Source organism: Vidua macroura, chromosome 7 (assembly GCF_024509145.1).
Source record: "Vidua macroura isolate BioBank_ID:100142 chromosome 7, ASM2450914v1, whole genome shotgun sequence".
Taxonomy (NCBI): Eukaryota; Metazoa; Chordata; class Aves; order Passeriformes; family Viduidae; genus Vidua; species Vidua macroura.
In genome coordinates, this window is record NC_071577.1 from 30,422,554 (window position 1) to 30,448,544 (window position 25,991).

A 25,991-nucleotide genomic window follows, 5' to 3' on the forward strand; every position below is an offset into this window, starting at 1 on the left:
AGCTGCTGGGCTGGGATTGTGTCAGCTGGGTAACATGAGAGTAGAGAGGCTACCAGGTCACCTGACATGAGCACCTCACTGCCCACACCTGCTCTGTGCTGCGCAACACCATGGAAATATCGGCAGGAGGCTCAAAAACCAGAAAAGGTGTTCACCCCAAACTAAAACCACATCCTAGTGAGGCTGGGTGACAAAACTACTTCAAATTTGATTGCAATGTTCTACGTTTTTAAAGAGTAAAACCCCTTTGCTGTCAGGGGAAACTAATGGAATGTAAAGCCATATGCTATTCCAGACTCTTTATACATCTCCCTGTTTTCCATTAGGTCTGCCAGCTCTCAGCTCCAAGCTAAGTAGGGTTCCCTTCCCTTACCATCGGCAGTTTGCTCAACTGCTCAATTTAAAAATAAAAACACCTTCCTGCACTTAAGTTCCAGGGTTGTAAAATCCCATCTCTGAAATATGCCAGTGCAGTAGTAGTTTGCACATAATCTAAGCAAGTGCCAAGGAAGCAAAATAGACATATAGTCTCTTTTGCCTGAAACATTCTATATCTTACTAGAACTTTCAGCCAGCAAAAAAACTGCTTCTCCTTTCATCAGAGAGCACATGAAGTTGATATGGCAGCAGAACTGTAACTAAAGCAACTTTTTAGGAAAAATATCAGCAGAGATCAGGATTTAATTTTCTTTCCAGTTGGTACTGCCACAAGTATGGGATTCACACTAAGCAGGTGCATTATGGATGATACAAATATTGCTCATGTTGGCCATTATTGTTTGTGACAACTGTTAACACATGTTTAGAACTGCCCAAAGTAAAAGAAGTTCTCCTCCTTAAACACATTTTAGGTTCTAAATGAAAGTCCAAAATGCAGTTAACTTTGTTCTCACCTCTCCCAAGCGGGCAATAAGAGTAAAGCTGCAAAACCCCACTACATGTACTTTAAGAAACAAGCAAACTAGACAACAACAACTGTAGCAGATTTTGACTGATTTTTAAAAGCTTAACACAGATTCACTTACACAGTTTAAACAAGTTGGATAAGTAATTGGAAAAACTTGCAAGATCTGAAAACCATCCTGGCTTTGCAAATCCTGAAGGGTTTGACAGTCCTGTGTCTGCAAGTTGCTACTTTTGTACACACAACTATTTTCAACATTATTAACTTTGTCAGTGTGCTGTGCTTTATACTTACATTTCCAAAACCATAACGATGTTGGCTTTTTCTTCAAAGGCATCTACACATTGGACAAGTTTTGGATGATGTAGGCAGTTCATGATGCTGATTTCTTCCCTTATGTTTTCTTTTTCCTTAGCAGAATATGCTTTGAAAAATTTTCCTGCCCAAACTTTTCCATTCTTCTTTTCAACAAGCCTGAAGACTTGTCCAAATTTTCCCCTGAAAATATAGAACTATTTCCATAAAATGTTTTTGCAATATATGGGCCACCACAAATAGCAATAATTTACTAAATATACCAGCACAACAATCTACTAAATATTCCAGCACAACCATTCCATTCTGAAATTAAAATGTCTTTGTATCAAGTATTATTCTATACTGATCTGCAAGAACTTTTGAATGAATACCATGTTTAGAGGTACTCTGCCATTCCAGTTAACAACTCTTATGTAGGAGGGTTCAAAAATTGGGACTCCTAGCAGGCTTTAATTCAGGTCTTTCTGCACACAGTTTTCTATAGGTCATATACCTCTGAAGATGGGACATCTCAGGTACAGGATTTAGGTGAAATCAGAATCTGAATGCTCAAGGCTTCAGTACTATTGTTTCCCTTTGCTGTAATGTGCAATTCTACCTCTGTGTTACACTTCTCAGGATTTGTTCATGGCAGCACAGAGGATCCCCTGGCCTTCAGCACTGAAGGATTATCATGGCCTGCAGTTCACACCACCATGAGCTGGGGCCCTGAGAAACACAGCCAGGCTAATCACTGACCTTCTCTCAGCAATAGTATTAATGCTCTTGGGATTATGGCCGCTGTCAACAGAGATTCCAGCCGTGGGCAGGATAATCTTATTACCACTAATGGATATAATGGAAATGCAAGTACACAATGTGTACCTTTTTTTTTTTTTTTCAGATAGCTTTTAGGACACTGAAAAATGAATGAATCCTTTAGCTTTGTTCATATGTGGGCTCCATTTGCCAGAAATACATGTAGTACCTATTTAAAATTATCAGCTAATAGGAGCAAAGGATCTTTATGGAGTGGAAGCCAAAATACATTGGAAACTATTTTTACTGCAACAAAGGAGCCTAACTGGGATGTTGAAAGTGCAAGACAGTCAAAGAATAAATGCACATGATCTTTATAACTGGCTGGTAGCATTGAAAACTGTGTGTCTTCAAAAACACAGCCCAGTACTTACGATCCCAGTCTTTCTTCGATGTTATAGACATCTGACACCTTCTGTTCAGTGTTGATCGTAACCGTCCGATATTCCACCTCTGTTTCTTTCCCCTCTACAAACAAGCATTAAGGACCATGATTATAAACCTCCAGAAAATGTGAATGAAGAACACAGACTTGCATTTTTTCCTGTTTAAAACATGCGTTTCTTACCATCATCAGATAGCTCCGCTTCATCCTCTTTAGGTTCTGTGATGGAAATAAAAATACATGAATAACTTTTTATATGGGATATGGCACTTATATAAGATATTCAAAGTGACATGGATTATTCACAGTGACATGGACAACTGATAGACCCTATGGCAAAGCAGCAAAAAGCAGTCAGGGAGTTTGTGCATTAACTTCATAATTGAAATTTCTTTACCGCTTCTTCATCACTATTGACTATCCAGTCACAATCTAGTCAGCATTTCTGAATAAGTCACGTTCCTGTGGTTTGCAGTACTTGTCAATTATACCTGCCTACTAGAAACATCAGCATACTGCAACAGTTCAAAGTAATCTCAGAAATACCTTTAGAATGCCTCAGGGAAATAGAAAATAAATTAAAAATATTAAAATCAATAACACATCTTGTTCCATGACAATTTTTTTTTTTGCTTTGATGTGCCTTTTTTGAATTGTGAAGCCAAAAGTTAGGCAAGTATGTACATGAAAAGATTCCCTGCAAAGCATCCAGACAAACTTTTCAGACTCAAAAGATTGAGAAAATCTGAACAGTGTGATTCCCCTGAGCATGGCTGAATTCTGCAGTCATTGAGGTTCAAAGGGAGCCTCAGTTCTGCAGGCAGACTCAAAGACAAGTGAACCCAGTGACCTAAGTCAGAGTAAAAGCTGGCCTGAGTGTCCTGATTTTAATTTCTAATGTTCCTGTACATGAACTGCCTGTAGCACTGCTTTTCCCTGCGGGTATGAGGGGAAAGGGGCTGTAGCTGGCATGTTGTTATACCTTACTTGCACTGCTTGGGCTTGCTCCTGAGACCTGTGGCTGTGACCAGTGATTTGAGAAACTGCAAAGGCTGTTTGTTACATAGCGACCTGTTAATTCTCCTGTAGCTGCTGAAGCTGCACTTTGCCATCATGGAGTGCAAGCCTAACCAAGGGATTTATCCCCCCTGTGTCAGCAGATCTGTGTTATTAAATTAATGCAGCACTCTGGGTGCTGTTAGGTGCTTTAGAGCACAGAGTTAGATGCAGAGGATGAGAAGAAAACAACAGAAATAAAGGGTGCAGGGGGAGCAGATATCTGGTCTGAGGCATCACCCTTTCACATCCTACACAAAATGATGTATCTGTGTGTGGTAGCAAAGCCAATCAAGTGGATAAAGTCTGTTGCTAAAGCCTTCCTCTCTTTTCTTTCTGGAGCTGCAACCCTTGCATGTTCCTGCACAGATGAGCTGGTTTGCAGAGATCTCCTGGAAGAGCAGGGAGGGAAGGGAGCCTTCCCCACCCAGAGTAGCTTTTCTCAGACTTTCCTCAGCTACAAACCACTCCTGCACAGAGCACATAACATTTTCCTCCCCTTTTAAGGGCTGTGTAAGGGAGCTGCTCCCAGCCAGGCTGCCAGTAGGCAATGTCTGCCAAGTACTGCTCAGACAAGAAGTCAGTGCCCAGTTCTGCAGCGACACTGCATTGAAGCCACAGAATAGAAAGAGTTTGGTCCACCAGTGGAAGCCTAAATTATCTAAGTGATACATATCTGAGCTTGGTAAGTGCTGAGCAGCTGTGCTAAAACGTTCTCAGAAGTGAGTCAACAGTACCAAATTTTCCTCAAACATGGCAATGCATGCTTTAATCTGTTGTGATTTACAACCTTATTTTAGTTTTCTTTAAATGCACTGTGAAAATTTAGCCATGCCTTTCTTCACTAAGATCATACTGACATTGCTAATATGGGCTGGCCACCACAGTATGAAAATCAGTAATCAGAGTTCCTGGCAACCTAGAAAATCCCAAGTTACTCAGCTAAGTGTTCACAAAGATGGCAGCTTAAAGTCCTGACTTTGACAGGTGCTGAACACATGCATTTTCTACTGCCTTTAATTAAAGCACCAGTTATATTCACACACTTGAAAAATCACACTTTAGATAAGTTGCTCTTTTTCCACACTATCTGCAATACCAAGAATTGAAATCAATAACCCCTACAATGGAGAGCACAAAGACGACCTCCCCTGCCTGCAAACAGAACACATTTTCTTTTTGCTCAGAACAACTTTTTTGTTAATTTTTTTTTATGTGTATCACAATGACTCACATATTTCTAGCGTTTTGTACTAAATCTATGGAAGAAAATGCTCAGACTTAAATGGAAAAATAACTTGTTTGCTTTGGTCCAGTATAGGTAGTGGTTGCTCTAGGAAAAACATAGAGAAGAGTCAGGTCTCCAACCCTAGAAGGTGTTTGTCCTGCAACTAAAGAAAGGGGGAATTCAAACACAGGGAATTTTATTATGAAGAGCCAATACCATCTAGCTTCCTTTCAATTTTATTGCTACTCATAATGTTATTTTCCCCACTTTGAAGAGAAGGTGCATCTTGATTTAGATTGGTTTTAAATCTTGCAAATAGATGGAAGTAATTCCTCAGCATGCATCCAATTTAACACTTGAAGAGAAGTACGATTTACTTTTGTTTGAGAGGCTTACACAGTTGTGTGATGCTGTAATCACTTTGCTATCATTTTGTCTTCCTTTAGCAATAAAAGATAACTTCACAAGGGTTATGTGGAACACTTCAAGCTCCAAAGCCTTGCACACATAAACGAAGAAGGAGAGATACAACGCACAGTTCACTCCTCAAAGACAGGAAAAATGGTAACATTTGTTATTCCTGGTCTGGGCTTTTCGGTAAGGTGACTATCAAAGTCATCCTTGCACAGTAGGTAGATGGAGGTGTGTACAAAAATATGTGGTCACTTTCTGGTTTTGAAAAATAATGCTGATATTTGTGTGTTTCAAGTTTTGTAACAGTTCCTGAATAATTTCTACTACTCTCCCTATTAGCCCTTTGAGAAGATCTTAAACAAAAATTAAGATGTAAAAAATTATTGAAAAATATTTTTTAAAGTACATGCAACTCTAACTGAAAACCCTAAAAAATATTTTGGGCATCCACAATGCTGCAAAACCAACATGCTGAGTAGGATAGCCTTGAATTCACAGGCTGAGTGTACTAGGGGACACAGGACTGAGGTACACTATCATGCTGGGATTGAAAGCATGGGAAATACAGCTAGCTGCAGAGTGCCAATTTATTTTCTGTTGCATATTCTGTGCTTGGCTAGCAGCAAGCACATTCATTATTTCCAAAAGCAAAACTGGGATAGTGTTTATGGTTTGTTTTCCCATGGTGTGTCCAGTATAAAGTATAATGAATCCATTGGTGTATTTCAGGTAAGGCACCAACCATCATTTTCCAACTGGGCATGGACTGAATGTGTAACATCTGTGAAAGGTTTCATTTCCCATTACCTGTGCACTGAACTGCAGAATTCTATCAGCCAGCATTCACCAGCAAGCCAGAATGAGATTTAGTGCTTGCTTTCACAAGGCAGGGATTTGGGATCTCTGAAGCCAAGTTTCCACACTGCAAGTATGCAAAACTGATGTGCTCAAACCCCCAAATGAAGTCTGTGAAGGACCTGAGCACAGTTACGGCCACAGAGACACGTGGGAAGGAGGATGTTCAGCTCTCTGGCCTCGCTAAGGAATGCTTAAGAAAGAGTTCAGCTGAATTGAGATTTTTTTTTCCTCATAAGAACTTACCTTCTTGCTTCTCTCCAACCTTTACCAGCTCAGACTCTTGGCTGGGCTCACTGATGCCGTAGACGTTAGCAGCTCGCACGCGGAATTTGTACTCCCGGTCAGCCTGCAGGTCCTGCACGTTGAAGGAGGTGCTGCGGCAGGTGGTGAGGTCTGTCCATTTGTTGTCCACCGAGTTCCAGATCTCCACGGTGTAGGACTGCACGGCGCTGCCGCCGTCGTAGGAGGAGCCGTACCACGAGAGCGTGAGGGAGGAGCTCCGTATGTCTGATGCACAAGGAGTCCCGGCAGGTGGGTCTGGTTTATCTGCAGAAACGGACGCAACGCACACCGTGAGGAACAGAGACACAATTTCATCAGGGTGTTCCTGGCCCTTCTCTTTCCATTCCATCGCTCTGCTTCACAGCTATCATTATAGAAACTGCGGAGACTAGAACCAGTCCCAGCTTTGCCTGCAATCTCCCACAATGGTGCAAACCACTCCCTGGTGATCTTCCTCAGAGGAACACCCCTGTAACAGTCCCATCGCTGTGATGTGCTTCCTTAGCTCCCTTCATCTGCTTCCACACTTCAGGGCCACTGCTCACATTCACAGCCTCAGAACGTGCCACTCATCCAAATACAACTGGGTAGCAGAAATGCTAGAACCAGTTTGCTGGCATGGAAACAAGGCCTTGAAGGGTGACAAGTTTATCTGCCAACAGTTTAGTGAACAAATTCATCTATGTGTAGGTTTTGGAAGTCTAGTGCACTTTTTGGGAAGACAAAGTTCAATTTAGAATATATAATTTAAATAGTGAGTTTTTTTTAAATCTCATATGCATTTTGGAAATTGTTGAGGAAGCAGAAGATAGAAACTTCTGTATTTCCTCAGTTAGAAGATTGCTACTGAAGTCCTTATTTAGATGAGTAGAACCAGTATCACCAGAACCTGGTGTGCAGATGTGCAGCCAACTATGCAAACACCTGAGAAAATGCAACAGCTTTGCAGTTATATGACTTTTTCAAGATTTAGTCTAATGATTAATTATTGAAATTTATGTTCTTCTAAGACAGAAAAATGATGACTTTTAAAATAAATTGGTAGAAAATAACTGTGGAATTTAAGCACTTCAAAAGACTTTTAAGGGAACAAATAGCTTCTCTGGAAATAATCCTCTCAGAAATAATCTAGCAAAACCTACAAAATAATGATGATGTTGATGTGGATGAACTACTGGCCAAAGGTTGAAAGAGAAATCAAAGGATAGGATAAATGAGAGAAGAGGAAAACAAAAAAGATAGAAAGTGTGAGACGCCACTGAACAAGGACTGATAAAATCCTGTCCCATTTTGCTTGTTCAAGCTGCTAATGGATATTATTACTTTCTTTGTAGGAAAGGCAGAGCTGACAAAGCAGCCAAAAAATACTGCCACTTTCTCAGCAATAAAAACATCCAAATGCTGGGGGAAGCTGTTGTAGACTTTGATCAAAGCCTCACTGTGACAGACTATATCCCTCTCTACTCAAATTATCATTCCTAGGAAAATTACTGAGCTGACAGAAATAGCCACAATTTGTCAGAAACATGCCTTTGGTTCTTGGACAGAGGAACCTCTCCTCCGACTCCTGTGGAGGGAAATTAGGACAGTCTAATGTGATCAAGATAGTTAAGTATCAGTTCACTATTTGGAAGAGTGCAAGTTTCATTGCCTAATCACTTCCCTGAAAAAAAATTTTAGTTCAGTTGTGATGAAAAATACATCTCTCTCCACAACTTAAACATATTAGAAGACATATAAATAGAAATGTTCAAGTATGAGGGAAAAGACTGAGAGGGAGGAAGGGAGGTGGACACCAAGTATGCCACTGCATTCAGTACAAGAACCCCAAGGTGGAAAAAAAAGTGACTGCCAGAATCAAGATTATCTTTGTTCATTTTGGCAACACTAAAACCACCATTCCACTAGGAGTCATCATTATACAGCACATCTCTTGTTGAACACACATCAGAGACCAGATCTCCTTAACCTCTGGAGCAGCTTATTGTCCTACTTAGTGGTCACATTTTACTCACCTCATTTTCTGGCAGAATGGAAGGGGCTATTAGCAATCATGAATTTATAGAGTAGATATATAATGAACTGAATCACAGGGAACTTACATGATTTGTCTAAGATTTGAAAGAGAGATTGTAGCAAAGATGAGAACTGAATCTTGACCTCCTGGTGCCCAAACAGCAGGACCCCTGTTCCCTCTACTTGTCCTGTCCCAGCCTCCCTGGAGCTGCAAGAAGTGAGGATTCAGTGCCCACACCATTTGCAGTATCAGCATGTTTGTACCATACCCATAGCAGCCATCAGAGAGCTGCTGGCATGGCACACATGGATTGTGTGATTTTAGTCAGACAGCGGCAACAGCATCTTCTTTTCACTACAACTTGTAATCCATGCAGACCTTGCTGGGAATGATTTTCTGTCCTTCTCAAAATCTTTACGGGAGTGGAATATTCAGCCCTATGTCTTGTTTTCCTCCTATGTAACCATCACTGCATCATCTCAAAATGCAGATAGAACTTGAGTAAGTAACAGTTGATTTATTCTAAATCCAAACAGAACAGAGCAGTTGCAGATGGCAGGAGGAAAATACTTTGAAGAAAAAGCCAAGCCAGTAGTCCATCACCTTACAGTGGCATCTACTGAAGTTTGTCAAAGCAGTGCAGATTCTCTGACATCTGCTATGCACACAGCCAAACCTGAATGTTGCTTTAAAAATAAAGTGTTAGGTTGCTTTACTGCTGTGCACTGAATTGATACGGATGAAGTGTGCCTATGTTTCAGTATTTGCAGAGCATGGGAGCCTGCTTCCCCTGCAGGACATGAAAATACCCTCTCTCATTGCTGACTTTCAATGCACTTCTGTATCCAAATGAAACTCTGGGCATGATTTATCAGTTTCCTAGGCCTCAGTTCCCTCAGTAAGCTCTCTTTCCATGACTCACCTAGACAACTGGAGTCCCTCTGGCCTGCATGGTTTACAGAAGCAAGGCTTAGGTATGTGAGCACTGCAGAGAAAACATTCATGGCCAAGGGAATAGCAGTGGCAAAGGAAATGCCACATGCCTTTAGACTAGTATCTGCTAGCCTTGGGAACATTTCTATATTCCTAAGGCATTTTTCTCAATAGGCAGAGATGAAAACCTGCAACCTTGGCTGGACTCTACTGATCCAGAAAGATGCACATTTCTGTTTGAAGTCTGTCGTGTGCTGCTGCTTGCAGATCTGTTCAGTGTATAAATACTGTAGTAGCTGCTATGGGAGATCCTAAACAGGAATGAAAGCTTAATCTTTGCTCTTTTTTAGTATGACAGATGTATATGTACCATTTTAACATGCTTAAAAATTACTTAATATCAGACTGGATGGTATTCTAAAGCTCTGCACATTCAGAGAATCTGCAGATGGTCTCTCCATGTGTCTGTTTTGTTTCTCAATAGTTTATTCTATGGGAATTTTAAAGATTACTCTGTATTCATCTGTCTTTATTGAAAGCTAGAATATTTTGCCAAACTACATTCTCTTCTGGAATATGAAATCTCTATCAGCACAATTAACTGCTTCCAATAAAAACATCCAATGAGTTGAGGAGGGGTGTGGAAGACAAGCACAGTTCTCTATTTTGTCCTTCTGTTTCAGTGTTTACTATACCATTCATGTCCCTGAGCTGCCTGTCTCCAATATTCTGCTGCATGTCATGTGCAGTTTTTGACATGCACAATCATCTTTCATACTTAGCCTTATATTATGAGGGCCTTACATTGGCTTTAATGGACCACAAGCGTGTTGTTCTTCTTCTGGAACAACCCATAGCTACAATCCAATATGTGAACTAGAACAAAGGCAGAACATCCAAAAATGCACTTGTGCATATTTCTATAGGAGAAGGAAATAATTCATAATATTGATCTCTAACTTCAATTTCACTGTTACATGCAACAAAAGAAAGCCACCACCTTAACCATATGAAACTAGGGGTACTCCAGCCTTGGCTACCTTACAGCATGTACATAACCCCTAAATCAAGACTGATGATGTTCTAGATGATTGTGGTCAGAATGGCTGTATTCACACAGTCCTGTTGAACCTGGTCAGAATTCTACAAACTCCAATGCCTTTGCACATAAATCTCTCTAGGAATATGAGTAGGGTTGTCCCAAGCTGGCTTCCAAGGCCTTGTGGCAGGCAAAGGAGCAGCTAATTTGGCCTCAAACCTGGCTCAGGGACTGTTTGCAGAGCAGCACAGAGGCTGCATTGAGTTGCTGACACCAGCAACACAGAGGAAGCAGCAGGAGCGACTCCTGTGTGCTGTGAGCCATAAGGCAAGCAGAGAGGAGTAAGAGGAGACTGGAGGTGATGTGAAGGAGGGCTCTACTGCTTTTTAGCCCTTTGTGCTCCAGCAAACCAGGCACAGATTAAAACCCCCAGCTTCTCAACAAAGGGAGGTGTAAATTACCACTACCCCAAAAGCAATGAGGTCAGATTCCATTTTATTCTTTGTGGCACGTATTCCTTAGGGCAAATGATAATGTCACGAGCTGGCCCCACATGTAATGTTTAAGCCACTTTTAAGACCATACCAGCAATGAAACACACACTTGTTATTTACTCTCAAACTGAATTCAGCTGCACTCCTTCCTCAGATAAATTCTGATAAATATTTTGGTAAACAGGTTTTGATATACAGCCTGAAGTAAACTTTAATTAACTTGTATTTGTGCACTCTGAGAAGCATAAAACATAAGCATGCTCAGCCTTTAAATCATTGCTATTTATCAGACAAACTTGACTTGATGCGATTGCCTTTTCTTTCTGTGGTATATTGGCTAGAGCATGTTGCTAATAACACCACAGTTGTGGGTTCAATCCTTGTACAGGACATTCACTTAAGGGTTGGACTCGATGATCCTTCGTGGGTCCCTTCCAACTCAGAATATTCTGTGTTTCTGTGAAAATTCCTTCCCATAAGCAAAGGGACTTTCTCTCTGTAGTGGAGGCAAACCCACAGCTCCTCCAAGACACCCACGTGACATGAGACTGTGCTATCTAGACCTCACTGCCTTCTCCACATGGCTCAGTTTACAGAGCCCTCAGAACACAAGAACCATTCCAAGAGACCAAAAAAGGCAGCAATCTCCTTATCTGAGTGCAGGGAAATGGAAATTGTTCTGCTACTTGCCGTGAGGGTCAGGCTGAGCCAAGGCAAGGCAATAGAGTTTGCTGTGCATTAAGAGCTCGCACAGCCCTGGCTCTTAAGCAGAGATATCGTTCCAGCAGAAAGCCTCTAAAAACTGAGAACAGTATAACCACAGCCTCTGAAAAGTCTTTTTTTCCTTTCTTTTATGAACAGAGACAGCACTGAAGCAATGTTTCTGAAGTAGTTTTCTTTATCTGTTCTCAAAATTGGTTTGTTTTCTTTCTAAATCCAGTTATCATATTACTGTATAATACTATTATTAGCTATTGTGATATTTGCCTGCCAGATAAAGAACAAACAGAAAGAAACAATTTAATTCCATTCCACAAGCTGTTTAGCCAGGGAAGGTATTTAATATGCTGCAAAAGCCAGTTGAACACTGTCCATGCCGACAGCACTGGCAAAGCTTTCATTTGAAATCCATCAGCAGGAGAAAAGTGAAACCATAAAAGGTCATAACTGAACTCGGCACTATTGCTGACAGGGCTCGGGGTCATGGCAGACCTCACTGCTGTGCTTGGAAAACTATGCCCTGCAGCTCTTTTTCCAAGGGAGAGGAGTGCTACAAGTAGAGATATTACCCCTTAACTCCTATAATTAATGTGCACCCTGTACGTTAGTGTACCACAGGTTTAGGATAAAGTTAAATTTAAAAATGCCTGCATTTTCCTGCAAAACAACTCAAGAGAAACTGAAATGAACACAAGTTTTCTCCTAAAAAACAGCAGAGGCAAGGACCCCATGGTAAAGATTTGGAAATTTACACCTCCCCTGTAAAATGCACTGCAGAATACCCTCACCACATTGCTCCTCCTGACAACTCTGACAGAAAATGAAGTTATTTAAAAACTGCCCTTTTGAGACCTTTTTGTGGATAAAGTAGCTCACAAATACTGGTGGCCCAGAGCATTGCTTTGTGCTGTTGGGGTAACTGAGACATGGAAGTGTAAAATGACCTTGCCCAAGGACACACAGGAGAATGGAGCTGGGAACGAAACCAGAGCTCACCACTCCCACGCAAATGCCCTCAGCACAAGAACATCTCCTTCTGCCACAGGCCTAATGGAACAAACAAATATATAATGCATTCTCAGGAGCCTTTTTCTAAACCATCTGCTCCTGAGCCTGAATCAACAAGCTGTTCGGATTACTCATGTGCTGCACGTTCGGTATCTGCTTTGATAACTGATTGAATTAGAGCTCCCAAACCTGCCCACTGAAAGGCAGAATAAATTTTAGGAGTTTCCCCAGTAGGACTATCAGTGGATTAGTCTCCACTGGAGTGAGTTTGGGTCTTAGGAACCCTGTGTTTGTATGCAGGAGTTGTGATTAATAATTTTTGAGTAACTAGGTAAAATATAGGCATTTTGCAATTGTCAAGATATTTATTTTCTTCCTTAAAAACAAGCTGAAGGTAAGCATCAGGAAAAAGCAACTATGCATGGAGTTCTACTGAAATTTCTCCTAACAGAAACGTCATTGAAATTGCATGGCCATTCAAGGGATAAACCTGGATTAGTGTGCCAGCACTGATGCATAGAGCAGAGTAAGCTGGTTTTTCCTCTATACATTTTTGTCTTTCTGTGAAAATTTAGTTTTGGTACAGGCTGCAGAGCCACTATGCATTAGTGGGAAGCTGACATTGGAGGTTACTATACTCTTGAACTACAACAGCAGCAACATAAGACATCTCTTCCTTAACCACCAGTGTAGTTGCCCTTTAACCATAAAACCAGTGACAAAAATACTCCAGCAATCCAGAGGAATTTGAAAGGTTGAAGGTTACAGAGCGAGTCCACCCACATATTCTTAGGAAATTCACTGCATTCTTGACCTGACTGTAAACAGGGAATCACATGGATACTGCAAGATATAATCTGATTATTTTCAAAAAAAGAACTACAGAATCATTCATATTTGCACTTCCGAACTGCAATATTCAATGTCAAAATGTCTATGGGTGTCTCGCTTCACTGTCTTCTTCCCAGATGTCTGCACTTAACTTTTCCAGAGAGGGAGCACAGAACCCTGACCACTGGGTCCTCTGTGTCTGAGTGGTGAGCACTGTGCCAGACTTTTCAGGATCTCCCACAATGCATTCACAGTGGTGAAAGGGTCACTGTGCACTGCTGGGTTTGCTACCACGTTTCCTTGTAACAGAGTTTTGGGGGAGAAAACAAATGCTAATATAGCTTGCATATATGCGACTTGTGGAACCAGAACCAAGCCCTTCATAGCAGCAATTAAAAATCCTACCATTACATTCAATGACTGTTGGAGTTAGTGATGATCAGACCTTGTTCTCAAGTAAACTTGTATTTTCTTATTTGTGCTTGGAAAGACTGTGCTCACACAGATTGTGTTAAAGGCAGAGAAGTAACACCTTCCTCACAGAAAGTAACTTCTCCATCCCAAGTCAAGTATGGAATGGAGCAGAGGAGCAGGTATTAGTGAATTCATGGTATACTACTTGCATGCCTGTGTGTATATGTATATGTGTGTGTGTCCTTGAGTACTTGGTTTATCACTTTCCAACAGCAGAGAAGGCTGCAAAGCATAGTTCATGCACCAATGCTGAAAGTAATACAAACACCACAGCTTTTAACTTCAGGCCTCTCAAGGTCTAATGACATCACTCTTATTCTTTTGCATGTATCCACCATAGACCTTACTAATCACCATGATACTTAGATGTGTGTGTGTGTGTGTGTACTATACATACACATATATAGATATATGTATGTATATACAGATATCTATACACAAAATACCACATCAGGAACAGTAAAAATCCCAAAGGATTTATAAAAGACAAACAAGGTTGGTCAAAATCAGCCCCCAGTTAGGTAGTATGTGTGTTTCTACTTCTGTCTTTAAAAAAGTAGAAAAGTAGATAGCACTAATATCCAAATATTCACTAAACACTGATCATCAAAAAGCCCCTGAATAGTAGGCATGGAAACATGAAGGAGTAAGTCCAAAAGCATGTGGCAAGTTTCTGACATAGCTGCAGAATAGATAATTTCTCTAGTGCCAGATACCCTTGTTGAATTCTGTGTTATTCTTTGGACTCTGTCATAATACCCAGCTTTAGCCAGTAGGAAAACCAAGTTTCTTTCTCAAAGGTGGTTAAAGACCCAGGGCTATCACACAGCTAAAATGTTCAGAATCATAATTTTGATAAATATATCAAATACACCTAATAAATGGTACAAAAGGAATGAGTATTCCTTGCTGTCATTGTAAACTGAGGGCTCTACCTTGCCTAAAAAGTCATATTTTACACTAAGCTCATCATTGGCTCATTTAACAGCTTTGGCAACACAAGTCCAATCTGACACACTGTCTGCTATAAATCATTAGCTCAATCTCACATCAGGCTGTTTTGATTTTGGAACAGAAACATGTTACAAAATGTCCCTAGAGAGATCAGTCAGCTAAGGAAATTGCTTATTTAAGAGAGCTGCTCATAACAATAGAGAAGGCCTCAACATGGACATTTTGGGACCAGTCAAACCAGTCAACCCTTTAAAAGAAGATACTGCTTAACTTGGATGTCTCACAGACTTGCAGGTCTCCCAGTATTATTGTGCTGGTACAAGGTTACATGATGAATCACAAGGCTCAGTCCTTGTGGCTGAGTGCTGTGTGCTCAGCCCCACACCATTATTTAAAAAGGCTCCTCTGACTTGTTTATGTATCAGTGCATTTGCTGTGTGGACTGCACACAGCTCACACTGGAGGCTGGATGTGATGGACATTTTGTTCATCGATATTCATTAGAGGAAATAAAACCCCTTAGAACGAAGTTGGGCTTCTTTCAAGAGCATCCTTTCCCATGGCCCAAACTGCATCAAATCATAAATTATTTAATTGCTTTAGGTGTCAGAACCCTTGCACAGTTCAATTAAGACTGTAGCTGAGGCCTGAGTCTGAGAGTTAAATTTAAGACTTTGGGAGCTAAATTCAAAGGATTGCAGGGTATCTTTGTTTCCCTAAATGTCATTTTATTATTAAAAATAATTTCTACAAACTGTACTCAAAGTTTGCAATCGAGGACTCAGTTTAAATCATAGCAGGATCATTTCTGATTTGAATCCTGGCAGATAAGCTCAATCCTTTGTCCTCTGATCAGAGATTAAGTCAATAATGTTATTTTTTTTTTTGAAGAAAGGTCTTTTCAACTGCAAGTATAAAACCAAGATCCAGGATGGTCTTAAATATCCTCAGGAAGGTGTTTAGACCTTCTGTTCAAAGCAGGATCAGCTATAAGATCAGACCAGATTGTTCAGATGCTTATCCAGTCTGAACTTGAATACCTCCAGGAGTGGAGACTGCGCAACTTTGCTGGGCAACCTGCTCCTTGACATGTGTTACAGTCCAAATTTAATTTGATAAATGTTTATTGGAGTCTTTCACATAAAAAACTTGCCCATCAGCATGAAGACTTTGAAACCTACATGGTAATAAGAGGTAATAATAAATTAAAAGAGGTAATAATTATTAATATTAAAGAGGTAATAATAATAAAATAAATACATCTTTATTTCCATATATATTTCATTTGATATTTTAACAAATGCCCTTGATTTGCTAAAATTCAGAAGAGCCAAGCCTGTCAGCTAGTCCATCAAGAAACGCAGCTCTGGGTCTGCTCAGACACACTCCTCCAGAAAGCAAATGTTCTGTGTTTGTAGTTTCAACACATTCAAGGCTCAGTTGTGCAGTGTGGTCAGGCAGCAGTGTTTTGAGCACACAACACACACACATGGATGTGCCTTTTCTCAGTAACCTTACAGGGAGGCTGCTCACACAGAATTTAGAGCCTTATTGTAAAGGGCTGAGGCAAACAGAGCTGATCTCTAGCATCAGGACTTTCTCCACCAGAGCTTGTTATGAAAGTGGGGTCAGGGCAGAGAGAGCAGTTTCCTCCCAGCACTTGGGATGGAGCAGAGAGAATGGACAGGCAGGAATTTAGGACTAAGGATGAGCTTTGGCAGACTCAGAAGTCCCTGGTTTTGCATATTCAGAGAAACAAAGCTTCCCTATTTTAACTGACAGGCTTTAGAGAAAAGTACCTTCCAACTTCAGTGAACATTTGACACCTTTAAAGGTGCAAACAGTGTGAAAGATTTTATCTCATAATGAGATTCTAACCCCTTTGCTAGAAGGAAGGCATTTTTGCTCCCTTTTCCCACATTTTTGAGTGCCCAGATGGAAGAATCTGGCCTTAAAATGCATGTGCCGCAAGCTAGGAGGCCTTGTCATGCCTTCAGCAGTGCTGACATCAGCAAGATGTCTCACTGAAGAGCTTGGCAATGTTACAAGATGGAATTTATTCTTTTTAGTTGGAAACAGAGAGCTTGTCATCAGCCAAAACACATGGCAAACTCCTGCACATTGTAAGGATTCTTCACCCAACTCTCCCAAAAGCATCTCTGGGAATCCCACGGTTCTCTGGCACATTTCTTAGGGAAGAGCAAAGCAGGAGGCTGAGATGTAGCTTTATAAGGTTATAGAATTCAAAGACTTTCAAACCAATTAACTCCAAAGGATATAAACCAGTGACTTATATAATAATGAGTCAAGGCTCACACAGTAACAAGATAATAGGAATTGTCAGCCTTGTGCAGCTAAAAAAAGTCCATCTTGCCCAATAACCTGCTACAATTAGCTGCCTGCAGCAGCTGCCTAGGAAAGAGTGAAAAGGAGGGAAATATAAAGAGCAATTAATCTCCTGTCATTCCTCCAGCTGCTAAGCAGCTGTGTTGGGGTTTTGCAGCCAAAACCTATACCCACACCAATGTATATGTTTATTCAAGGACCAGTGGTGTTCATTTTTAACCTGGCTGTACTTCTGACCTGTACAACCCACTGTTGGAAGGGGTAGTACAATTTATCTATGCATCATGGGAAAAATACTGATTCTATTTTCTTCTGTTTTTGAATTCTCTGGCATGTTGCTGGAATCCATTTGATATTTATACTCATTCATCCAGTTATCCAGACTCGATTAGAAGAATTAATTTAAATAATCAAGAAGCCTCTACTGACAATATGTAGAGCAATGTGCAATTGAGTCACATTCAGTCTGCTTCAGTGGATATTGTACCTGAAAGTGTGATTGTACTCATTAAACCTCGTATGCTATTCAGGATTGCTGGAATGAATCTCCAGTCCAGCTTGGGTTTAAGGTATTTTTCCATTAGTTTCATTGGAGTCAGACATTCATATTTGGCCTCAGACCCACATTTCTTGCCTTGTTCACACCCTTGTGGCTGTCAGGGGACCACCTCATGTGATAATCCCTCTGCAGGCCACAGGTAACAGAGCCCAGCAGCAGACCCATCCCACAGACTGACGTTTTACCAAATCACGTCTTGGCTTGTAGAACTTCCCTGGATTTCCCTGAAGCTCTCTGCTGTGCACCCACACCAAGGTGGGTTCAATTAGCCCTTTCAGAGCCAGATGTCACAGATCTAGATTTTGGCTGATCCTCACTAGGCTGCAGTTTTATCTGCAAATAAACTGCAACTGTCTGCATGTCTGTGCAGCTGTCCAGAGTCTGCTACAACAAACCTGATGGCCTGGGAGTGTCACCTGACAAGGCTGTTTGAAGCTTTAAGATACCTGTGTAAAAGCCCAGAGATGAAGGGTTTTCTATTCAAAACAGAGTGTCTTTATTCACTGCTTTCTGTCCCTGTGAAACAATGGACCATTGTAGGAATTTAAAATGGAGACATGAGCTGATTTTATCTTGTGGGGGGATTTCTTTTTAAGCATAAAATATTAATTTGGACTTACCAACAACTGTAAGGTTGACTTGTGCTTGTCTGCTGCCAAGTTTGTTCTCTACAACTAGGGTGTAACATCCACAGTGTTCCTGCTTTGTTGATGATATTGTTAGCTTGCTGCTGTTTTCAGCATTCTCAATTTTAATATATTCATTTTCTTGAATCTGCCAAATTAAAAGAAAAATTATGTGATAGATCTCTTTGTATCTGAAAGAGCTCAAAGCACAATACAATGTTATTATATTGAGTGTTACCTGCAGATAACTCTATTACAGGAGTGAGTATGTGCAGCTGGTAAATGTGTAATCAACACAAATCATCTAGAAAAGCAGTGGAACATTATAATGGCTCCAGTCCTGCAGAGGCCACAGGGAGCCCCACTAAGGAACAGGAGTGTCACTTTTTAACTTCTTTTTGACAGGTTGTAAGTGCAAACTGTGCAACTGTCAAAAGAACAAAGTTTGGTCTCACATATCTTAGAGAAACCGCAGTGGAACAAGGGTTTAGCCTTAGTTCATTTGCCATTCCCCTCAGAGGCCCAAGGTGCAGACCATATGTAGCTGGGACTTTTGCCCTCTTGTTTTAACAAAGTTTATTCTGTACTTCCACACAAACCAGGGTAGCAGTTTCTTGGGTTTGAACAATTGAAGACAATGTTAAAATGGAGGTACAACACTACAGCTGTACAGAGAGACATTCAAAGAGCAGCATATTGAGCTTTCCCATAGCATTTTAATTTTCTAGAGAAGCAAAAATCCAAATCTCTGCTGAATACTATAGGCATATTATAAACTAGTTTTTAATTGAAACAGAGCTATCATAGCATAAATGGCCAAGGTGACTTAGATTTTAATCAGCATTAGCTTGAGACATGGCAGTTCTTTAGAAACCTCATAATGCTATACTGCAATTATAGAAGCTGTACACTGTGTTCTTATGAAACAAACAACATAATGTCAATGCCCTTCTTCCTCCCACCACTTCCTTCTTAGATAAGTGACTCTTCCAAGCCATTCTCAGAATTTAATTAAAAATGAAGGCTATTTAGTTTGCCTTATCTTGTCCCATATATTCAGAGAAGAAGAAATCAAAAGTTTAAGAACAGGACTTTTTCTCAACTGAGACAAAACACATGCACTGCTATCTGCCCCAAAGTAACTTTAGAAAGATTTTCCTACAATAACTCAAATAGAAAGTTAGCAAATGGGATTATGTAGAGTTAAACACTGCTGAAAGTTGTTCCACCCTACCAACATACTTCTGAGATTCTGAACTGTCTTTTATGTTTTGCTTCATTAAAATTAGTCAAGAGGTGATAGTAGAACTAGATCTGCATTATTCAGAGAAAGCCCAGAAAGGATACAGAGAAAGCCCAGAAAGAATACAGAGAAAGCCCTGAAGGGATGCAGGGAAATCCTTGAAAGGATGCAGAGACAGCCCTGAAAGGATGGAGAGACAGCCCTGAAAGGATGCTCAGTGGTCTGCACTGGTTGTGGGGAACATGGGTTGGATCTCTGGGATCCTGAAAAAAAGCCTCTGGTTGTAGTTAAGAAGCTTCAACAGCTGTCAGTGTTCAGTGATGGATTCAGCTGATGAAGAGGTTTTCCAAGGCTTTCCCCTCTTTCGCTCAGCAAGTCCCAGAATCCCACCACTGCACTGCCATGGCATACAACAGTATGGGTCACAGATTCATGACATTCCCTTTCTACAAGCAAAAGATACTGTTTTGGAATAACCAAAAGAGATAGAGAGGCCACTGAGAGAGGCCACCGAGGGAGGCCACTGTGACTCTCCTGCACCTGAGGGAATGTGAGGAAGAAACACAGAGAGGAAGCTGCAGCAAACAGCAGCAGGGCTGAAATCACAGCTCACCACTTACTGGATCAGCTCAAATAACAACTACAAATAACTCCCAGTAAATTGTCAAAACACTTGGCTGGTTTTCATTTTTAGGACTAGGAATGGAACAGAGTTGAAATCAACCACAGTTATAGAAAAGGAAGAAATCCAAGTGTAAAACAATATGTGGTGAAGTGTAAGTGAAAAATAAAGCAAAATTATGGTGCAGCACAGAACACCGTAAGTGGCTCCCCTTTTAAAGTAATAAATGAGAGACTGCTGCCCTCACTTGTCCTCCTACAGTGTTTGGTAACCTTCTTGAACGTTTTTTTTTCTTTTGTACCTCATTCACCAGAATGAATAATTGAAAAAAAAATTGTCATTTTAATTTATGATTTTGCAATACTTTACTTTGTCTCATAATGGATAAGTAAAGAAGAAAGTATAAAGATGGTAAAAATAGCATTTTATAAAGGAGAAAAATATTTTGAATCGCAGGTTATGGGTCTGATATGGGCATTAGGAGCTGCTAATGATCACATATTAGCTACTGTTATCACACAGATAGTGCATCTAAAAAAGGCCTTAAAATCTAGGTAAATAGGATTGTTATATTCAACAATGAACTCAGAATTCTGCACAAACCAGAAACTTAGTGTTGAGGGGTACATTTTACCTAAATGTTAAGACGGAGCTTAGCAAAATCAAACACTGAATGTCACTGAAGCTCCTGAGACCTATTTTTTGTGGAAAGCTGTGGTTAACTCCAGTCTTGAAGCTAAAGAAATTTAAGGAAATATAGGAGTTGAGGAAAAAACTCCCCTAAAGTAAGAGGTTATTTGGAGTTAGCAAGGATGGACTCTGGAATACCCTTTGCACTAACAAACTGTTTTGAATTCTTTCAATTAAATGCTGACATGTCTGGATTTAGAGTCTAAACTTCTTTCTAGGAGAAGATGTTTTTATTTGTGTTCTATAGAGTGCATAACAAGTTCAGAACGAAATAAACAGAACAGCAGCTACAGTAGATATTTATATTGGCTCTGTCCTAACGTGACACTTCATCTTCCAGGCTGAATTTGCATATTGGGTGATTTGATTTAAAGTGATTTTAAATTGCTTTGTTAAAGCAACTCTCTTCAGACACTGCCTTTATGGACATGTGATAAAGTTTAAAGATATTCATTCAAGTAGAAGGAACTTTAAACCTAGGGAATGAGGGCAGTGATGGCATGGATTTTTGTTGTGCCCTGTTGTGCCCGTATCGTGACATTTGTGTTGCAAGACAATTCACTCAAGTTTTTTTATATGGTATTTCGTCCCTCTGACATAACTTTAGGCCCAGCATCAGCAAAGAAGAGATCATTTTCGAAGGAGAGAAATGCCCCCTGTGTATAGGATGTGAAAAGACCAAACAACTTTTCAGATACCGGTATCTTTCCCATCACTTATCCTTTAATCTGTGGTCTAAGACTTTTCACAAAGAAATTATAATTTGTTACAGGAGGGGACAGGCAACAAAGGGTCTGAACTGTAGCAAGAAAGATTTGGGTTTGGCATTAGGAAAAAAAGTCTAACCCTATGGCTATATAAACACTGCAGTAATTTGCTAATGGAGGTTGTGAAATCTTCATCAGTGAAATGTTTTCAGTAGAGGTGAGGAAAACATCTGCAGGAACAAGATGGACTTTGCCAGTTCCTCAGGAAGGGAGATGGAAAAATGGGAGATAATTGGTATTCCTTTCCAGCTCTGCTTTTTCAATGATAAAAGAAACCAGAAAACAAGTTACCTGCTTACGGAATTTCATCCAGGTGCAAGTTATGGGTGCTGTTCCTACCACCTTGGCAAATAATTCCACTGATTCACCTGCACGGACTTTTCTGTCTTCTGGGAACTGAGTAATCTGAGGAGGAGCAGCTGAAGGGAAAAAAAAAAACTTAAATTAAATAACCCTTTAAATTACCCTAAGTTTTCTTAAAATTCAAAACACATCCATTTCTCAGCTCAACTGTTTCAGAGCAGCATTTGAAATCCAGATTAGCAGTTACCTGTGGCTTGCAATGAAAAAAATTCCATGGATTTGTTAATTCTCGGGAAGTAAAGCAATAACAATTTACCCAACCAAAGTTTTCAAGATGGAGGTAGAGACATCCAAAAGACAAAAACATTGGCACGTACCACCAATTCCAAATGTACAATTTATGAAACTTTGTGGGTTTTTCAGAAAATCTTCTTTTTCTTTGGAACTTTGTATTTTTGAAGAATGGCTCCAGCTACCTTCTTATCAATTTGGATGTGCAGAGAGGGTCTGCAAACCTGCTCCCTGATGTCATCAATAAAATCCAGAAAATTTAAGACTCCAGATCTACCTATGAGGATTCTGGCTTCAGTAGCCAGATAAACATTATGTGGCACAGAAACATCATGAGAGACAAGGAAGGAAACTGATGTCTTTCTCCATCACAATAAATTTTGCCATGAGCAATTATGGATCTTTTTGTTTGTGTATCACAGTGCTTCTTTTAAATGGGACTGCTTCTTGCAGTCCCATTCATTTCCCTCTGTTCATGAATCAGGCATTCCTCCTTCTGTTCCCTCTCACTGCCTGAGTATCAATAGATGGCAGAACATCTCCTGCTAACAGTGCTCCTTCCTGGCTCTCAGCTGTGCTGCTGAGTCTCAGACCCCTGGTAGCTGCTAAGCACAGAGGCCAGAAATATCATAGGCTGGACAACTCCAGGCTGAAACCTATACTGTTGCTTATAAAAGCTGCATGATAAAAAATTTATTCTTGTGTGTGTGTATTGAAGGGGGCAGACTTGAGGACATATTGACAGAAATGGTAAGAGGCATTCTCTAATATTACAATGACCTCACTGCCAAATGTAACATTCTTTACAAAGCACAGGGCTACTGGGCATGAAAAAAGTGCTTTCTTTTCCTTTTCAAAGTAGTGAAAACAAAGTGGGTTCCCCCTGCTTTAGACTTGACCTTTTAGAAGTGTTTTTGTTTTGAAAATATCTGAAGGAAAGTAGGCTAAGGTGGGTATCTGGCATAGAAAGCAACTTGAACAGTTTAAAAGTCTGGTGAAGTTTTAAGACTCTGAAAAGAGGCTCCTACAGAGGAAATTTCCTTGTAACTTTAAATATAGATAGCTTTGCCTCAGAGATTGCAAACACACAAACAGGTTACCATAATTCCAGTGATGAGGAAAAGTAGAATTTATCACCTTCTCTGTGGTAGCTACTCAGAGGATTCTGTGATACACAGAAAAAATTCTTTCACAGAAAGCCAAGTTTTGTTGTGGATATGTAAAAGGGCGTAAGTTACACACTACTGACACTTTGTAGGATCTTGCTACAGTCCATCTGAGAGTAACTTCTTTGGATGCTCATAATTCAATTCTTAGTACAATGTAAACAAGTTGGACTTACCTACCATTTAATCACATACGCAAACAAACTTAGTAGGCAAACAGCTGCACTGGTAAATGTGGGTAACACATGCAACAAATTACCTGCTTTTGGAGGAGTCTTTGGAGCTGGTTTCTTCTTCACTGTTGCTTCACCTAGTTAAAAACAAACAACAAACCACGTGAATTCAAAGGTGAGCTTTGCAAGGTACCACACTAACCACAAACATCCATAGCAACGCTTTATTGGAGCTTGAAAATTTAATGTTCTTCCAGCATATTAAACTAAAGAATTAAAAATACCTTTAAAAAACACTTTTATTATCCTGGATGATCCTCAGAATATTCACAGTTGAAGCTGAAACTTTTAAAAGAATCAAAGAAATCTACACTTCTCCCACAATCTGTCATCATCAGTGACAGATTGCAGTTTATAGCACTTTAACAGGTGAAAACACTGGGCCAAGACCCATCTCACACTGAATTTCTGCTCAGATTTCCAGCATAATCAATGCTGAAAGATCTCAGTTAAAAGTAGAGTAGTTAATACCACATGTTGCATCTCATATCACTTGTAAGCTCGCAAAGAAACAGCAATATACCAAAAATATTAGCACTACCCCTCTGCCTCATCCTCTTCCTTAAGCAGGGACAACTTTTTGCTATATTCTCAAAAGTAAATGTCATAGCTACAAAAATATGGCTTAGAACTTGAAATCTGGATCCATACATTTTTGGAAGACAATGTTCTACAAATTGTGCAGGGTAAGTAGAAGAACAATAGAAAAGACATAGATAGAAAATGACTATTAACTATTTTTCACAAAACAAGAACTAGAGGCCACCCAATTAAATTACCAGACAGCAGGCATAAGAGAAACACCAAGTGAAATATAACACCCATAATCTACCTTCACAAACATGTAATGTTTTACAATACAGAAACACAAACAGGTTCAAAAGGACAAATTCATAGGAGTTATGTGTAATGGTGGCTATTAAATGCAACAGTCTGGATGCCTTCAAACCACTGAATTCCAGAAGTGAAGGAGTTCATTCCTTTTACAGCACTCTCTTTTTGCCTGCTATTCTAAGCATCCTGGTCAGAGAATGGCCTCTGCTGTGTAAAAACATTTCTTATTTTCTTATGCTCATCTAGACAGCATGAGTGAAGTAGTCTGGCTTTTAAGATGTTATTGCCTCCAATAGAAGCAGCATGTGCTAAGTGCTTATGAGTATCTGGCAGACTATACAGAGGTGCCTAGTGATAGTCATAACAAATGCAAAAGTTTTGAATTTTTTTGTCCATTCTTTTATTTTCTTCATTTAGTTATTTCAAATTAGAAAGACACTGAGCACCAAAATATCCCCCTGATTTCACAAAACCAATAAAAACAGTTTTTAGATTATAAGCCTTTTGGTTGCAGCAAACTACAAGCTGTGCATGATACCCTGGAACACATCATGTGATGCTCCATGAAACTCAGGGGCCATGAGTTGCAAAACCACTGTGGGAGTCTAATGCTATAGCTCAAACAACAGACAGATTGATTTTTAGAGTAACTGGAGATAGCAGGTGATGTGTATAGGATGTGAAAAGACCAAACAACTTTAAAAATATCTAATGGCTTAGCTGTCAACAAGAGTGTTTATTCAGTTCATTCTGAAGAACTTTATGCAGTTAATACAGAAAAGTTTTTTCCACCTTCTTTCCATTTTTTTAGTAATTTTCCCTAAAAGTATGCTTGGCTTTTATATGCTCTGAATTGATTGATTTTGTAACAACTAGAAACACAAAAATGGAGAAGTAGAACATTTTCACAGTACTTATGCCTGAGACAAAAAAGAATAGTTGGACATTTCCCAAAGAAGCCTTTCTTTGACAACTGCCAGCCCAACAGAACTAGTTAAAGGTTTAGATGAGTACTTGTGAGGTGTTTATCCCAGTATTAATGGACTACCAGACTGTAAGCAAGGTATCTGTCCTGCCACATCTTCCACGAGGACTTAACTCTCTTTAAACTGAGGCCTTCAAAGAGCACAACTACTCATTAAAGGGACACATTACTTTTTGGGCCACCAACAGAGTGACATGTACCCTGGCTGCTGTGGTGACAGCAAATGTACTTCATCCTCTTTCCTGCCCGAGTTGTGCAAGCAAAGGCAGCAAGTGGTGTTTTCAGAGCAGTTTTCCTCTTTGTCCTGATGTGGTCACACCCTGAGCTGAAACTCTTATTTCAGGTTGGAGCCATATTATGAGGATGAAACTATGTACATGATCAGGTGTCAGCTGGAAGGCCTGTAGAGTCTGGCCTCTCATCTGCCCTTAAACATCCCTATTAATGGAAATAACCCATTAGTTTACTCATTAGATGCATAACCCCATGTAAACTCACTCAGTTACATGGTTTAGAAACATGTAAACATTTTTGTTTGTGCGCGTGCTCTATTCGACATCAGATTCCCTGCTTTTCTCTAAACTGAAATGAAATAGCTCTTGGGTCTCTTCTC

At 40.1% G+C, this 25,991-nt stretch overlaps 1 protein-coding gene across 2 annotated transcripts in view; it reads right to left on the minus strand.

Annotated features, from left to right (window-relative positions):
- Positions 1-25,991, minus strand: part of MYLK (myosin light chain kinase) — a 197,797-nt gene that overhangs the window by 23,455 nt on the left and 148,351 nt on the right. For both annotated transcript variants that reach the window (XM_053982447.1, XM_053982448.1), the window contains 7 exons: positions 23,586-23,636; positions 21,858-21,985; positions 18,239-18,392; positions 6,205-6,507; positions 2,589-2,624; positions 2,395-2,488; positions 1,199-1,402 (listed from right to left, as the gene is read on the minus strand). In XM_053982447.1, the coding sequence (XP_053838422.1) occupies positions 1,199-1,402; positions 2,395-2,488; positions 2,589-2,624; positions 6,205-6,507; positions 18,239-18,392; positions 21,858-21,985; positions 23,586-23,636 (970 nt within the window). The remainder of the gene's footprint in view (positions 1-1,198; positions 1,403-2,394; positions 2,489-2,588; positions 2,625-6,204; positions 6,508-18,238; positions 18,393-21,857; positions 21,986-23,585; positions 23,637-25,991) is intronic.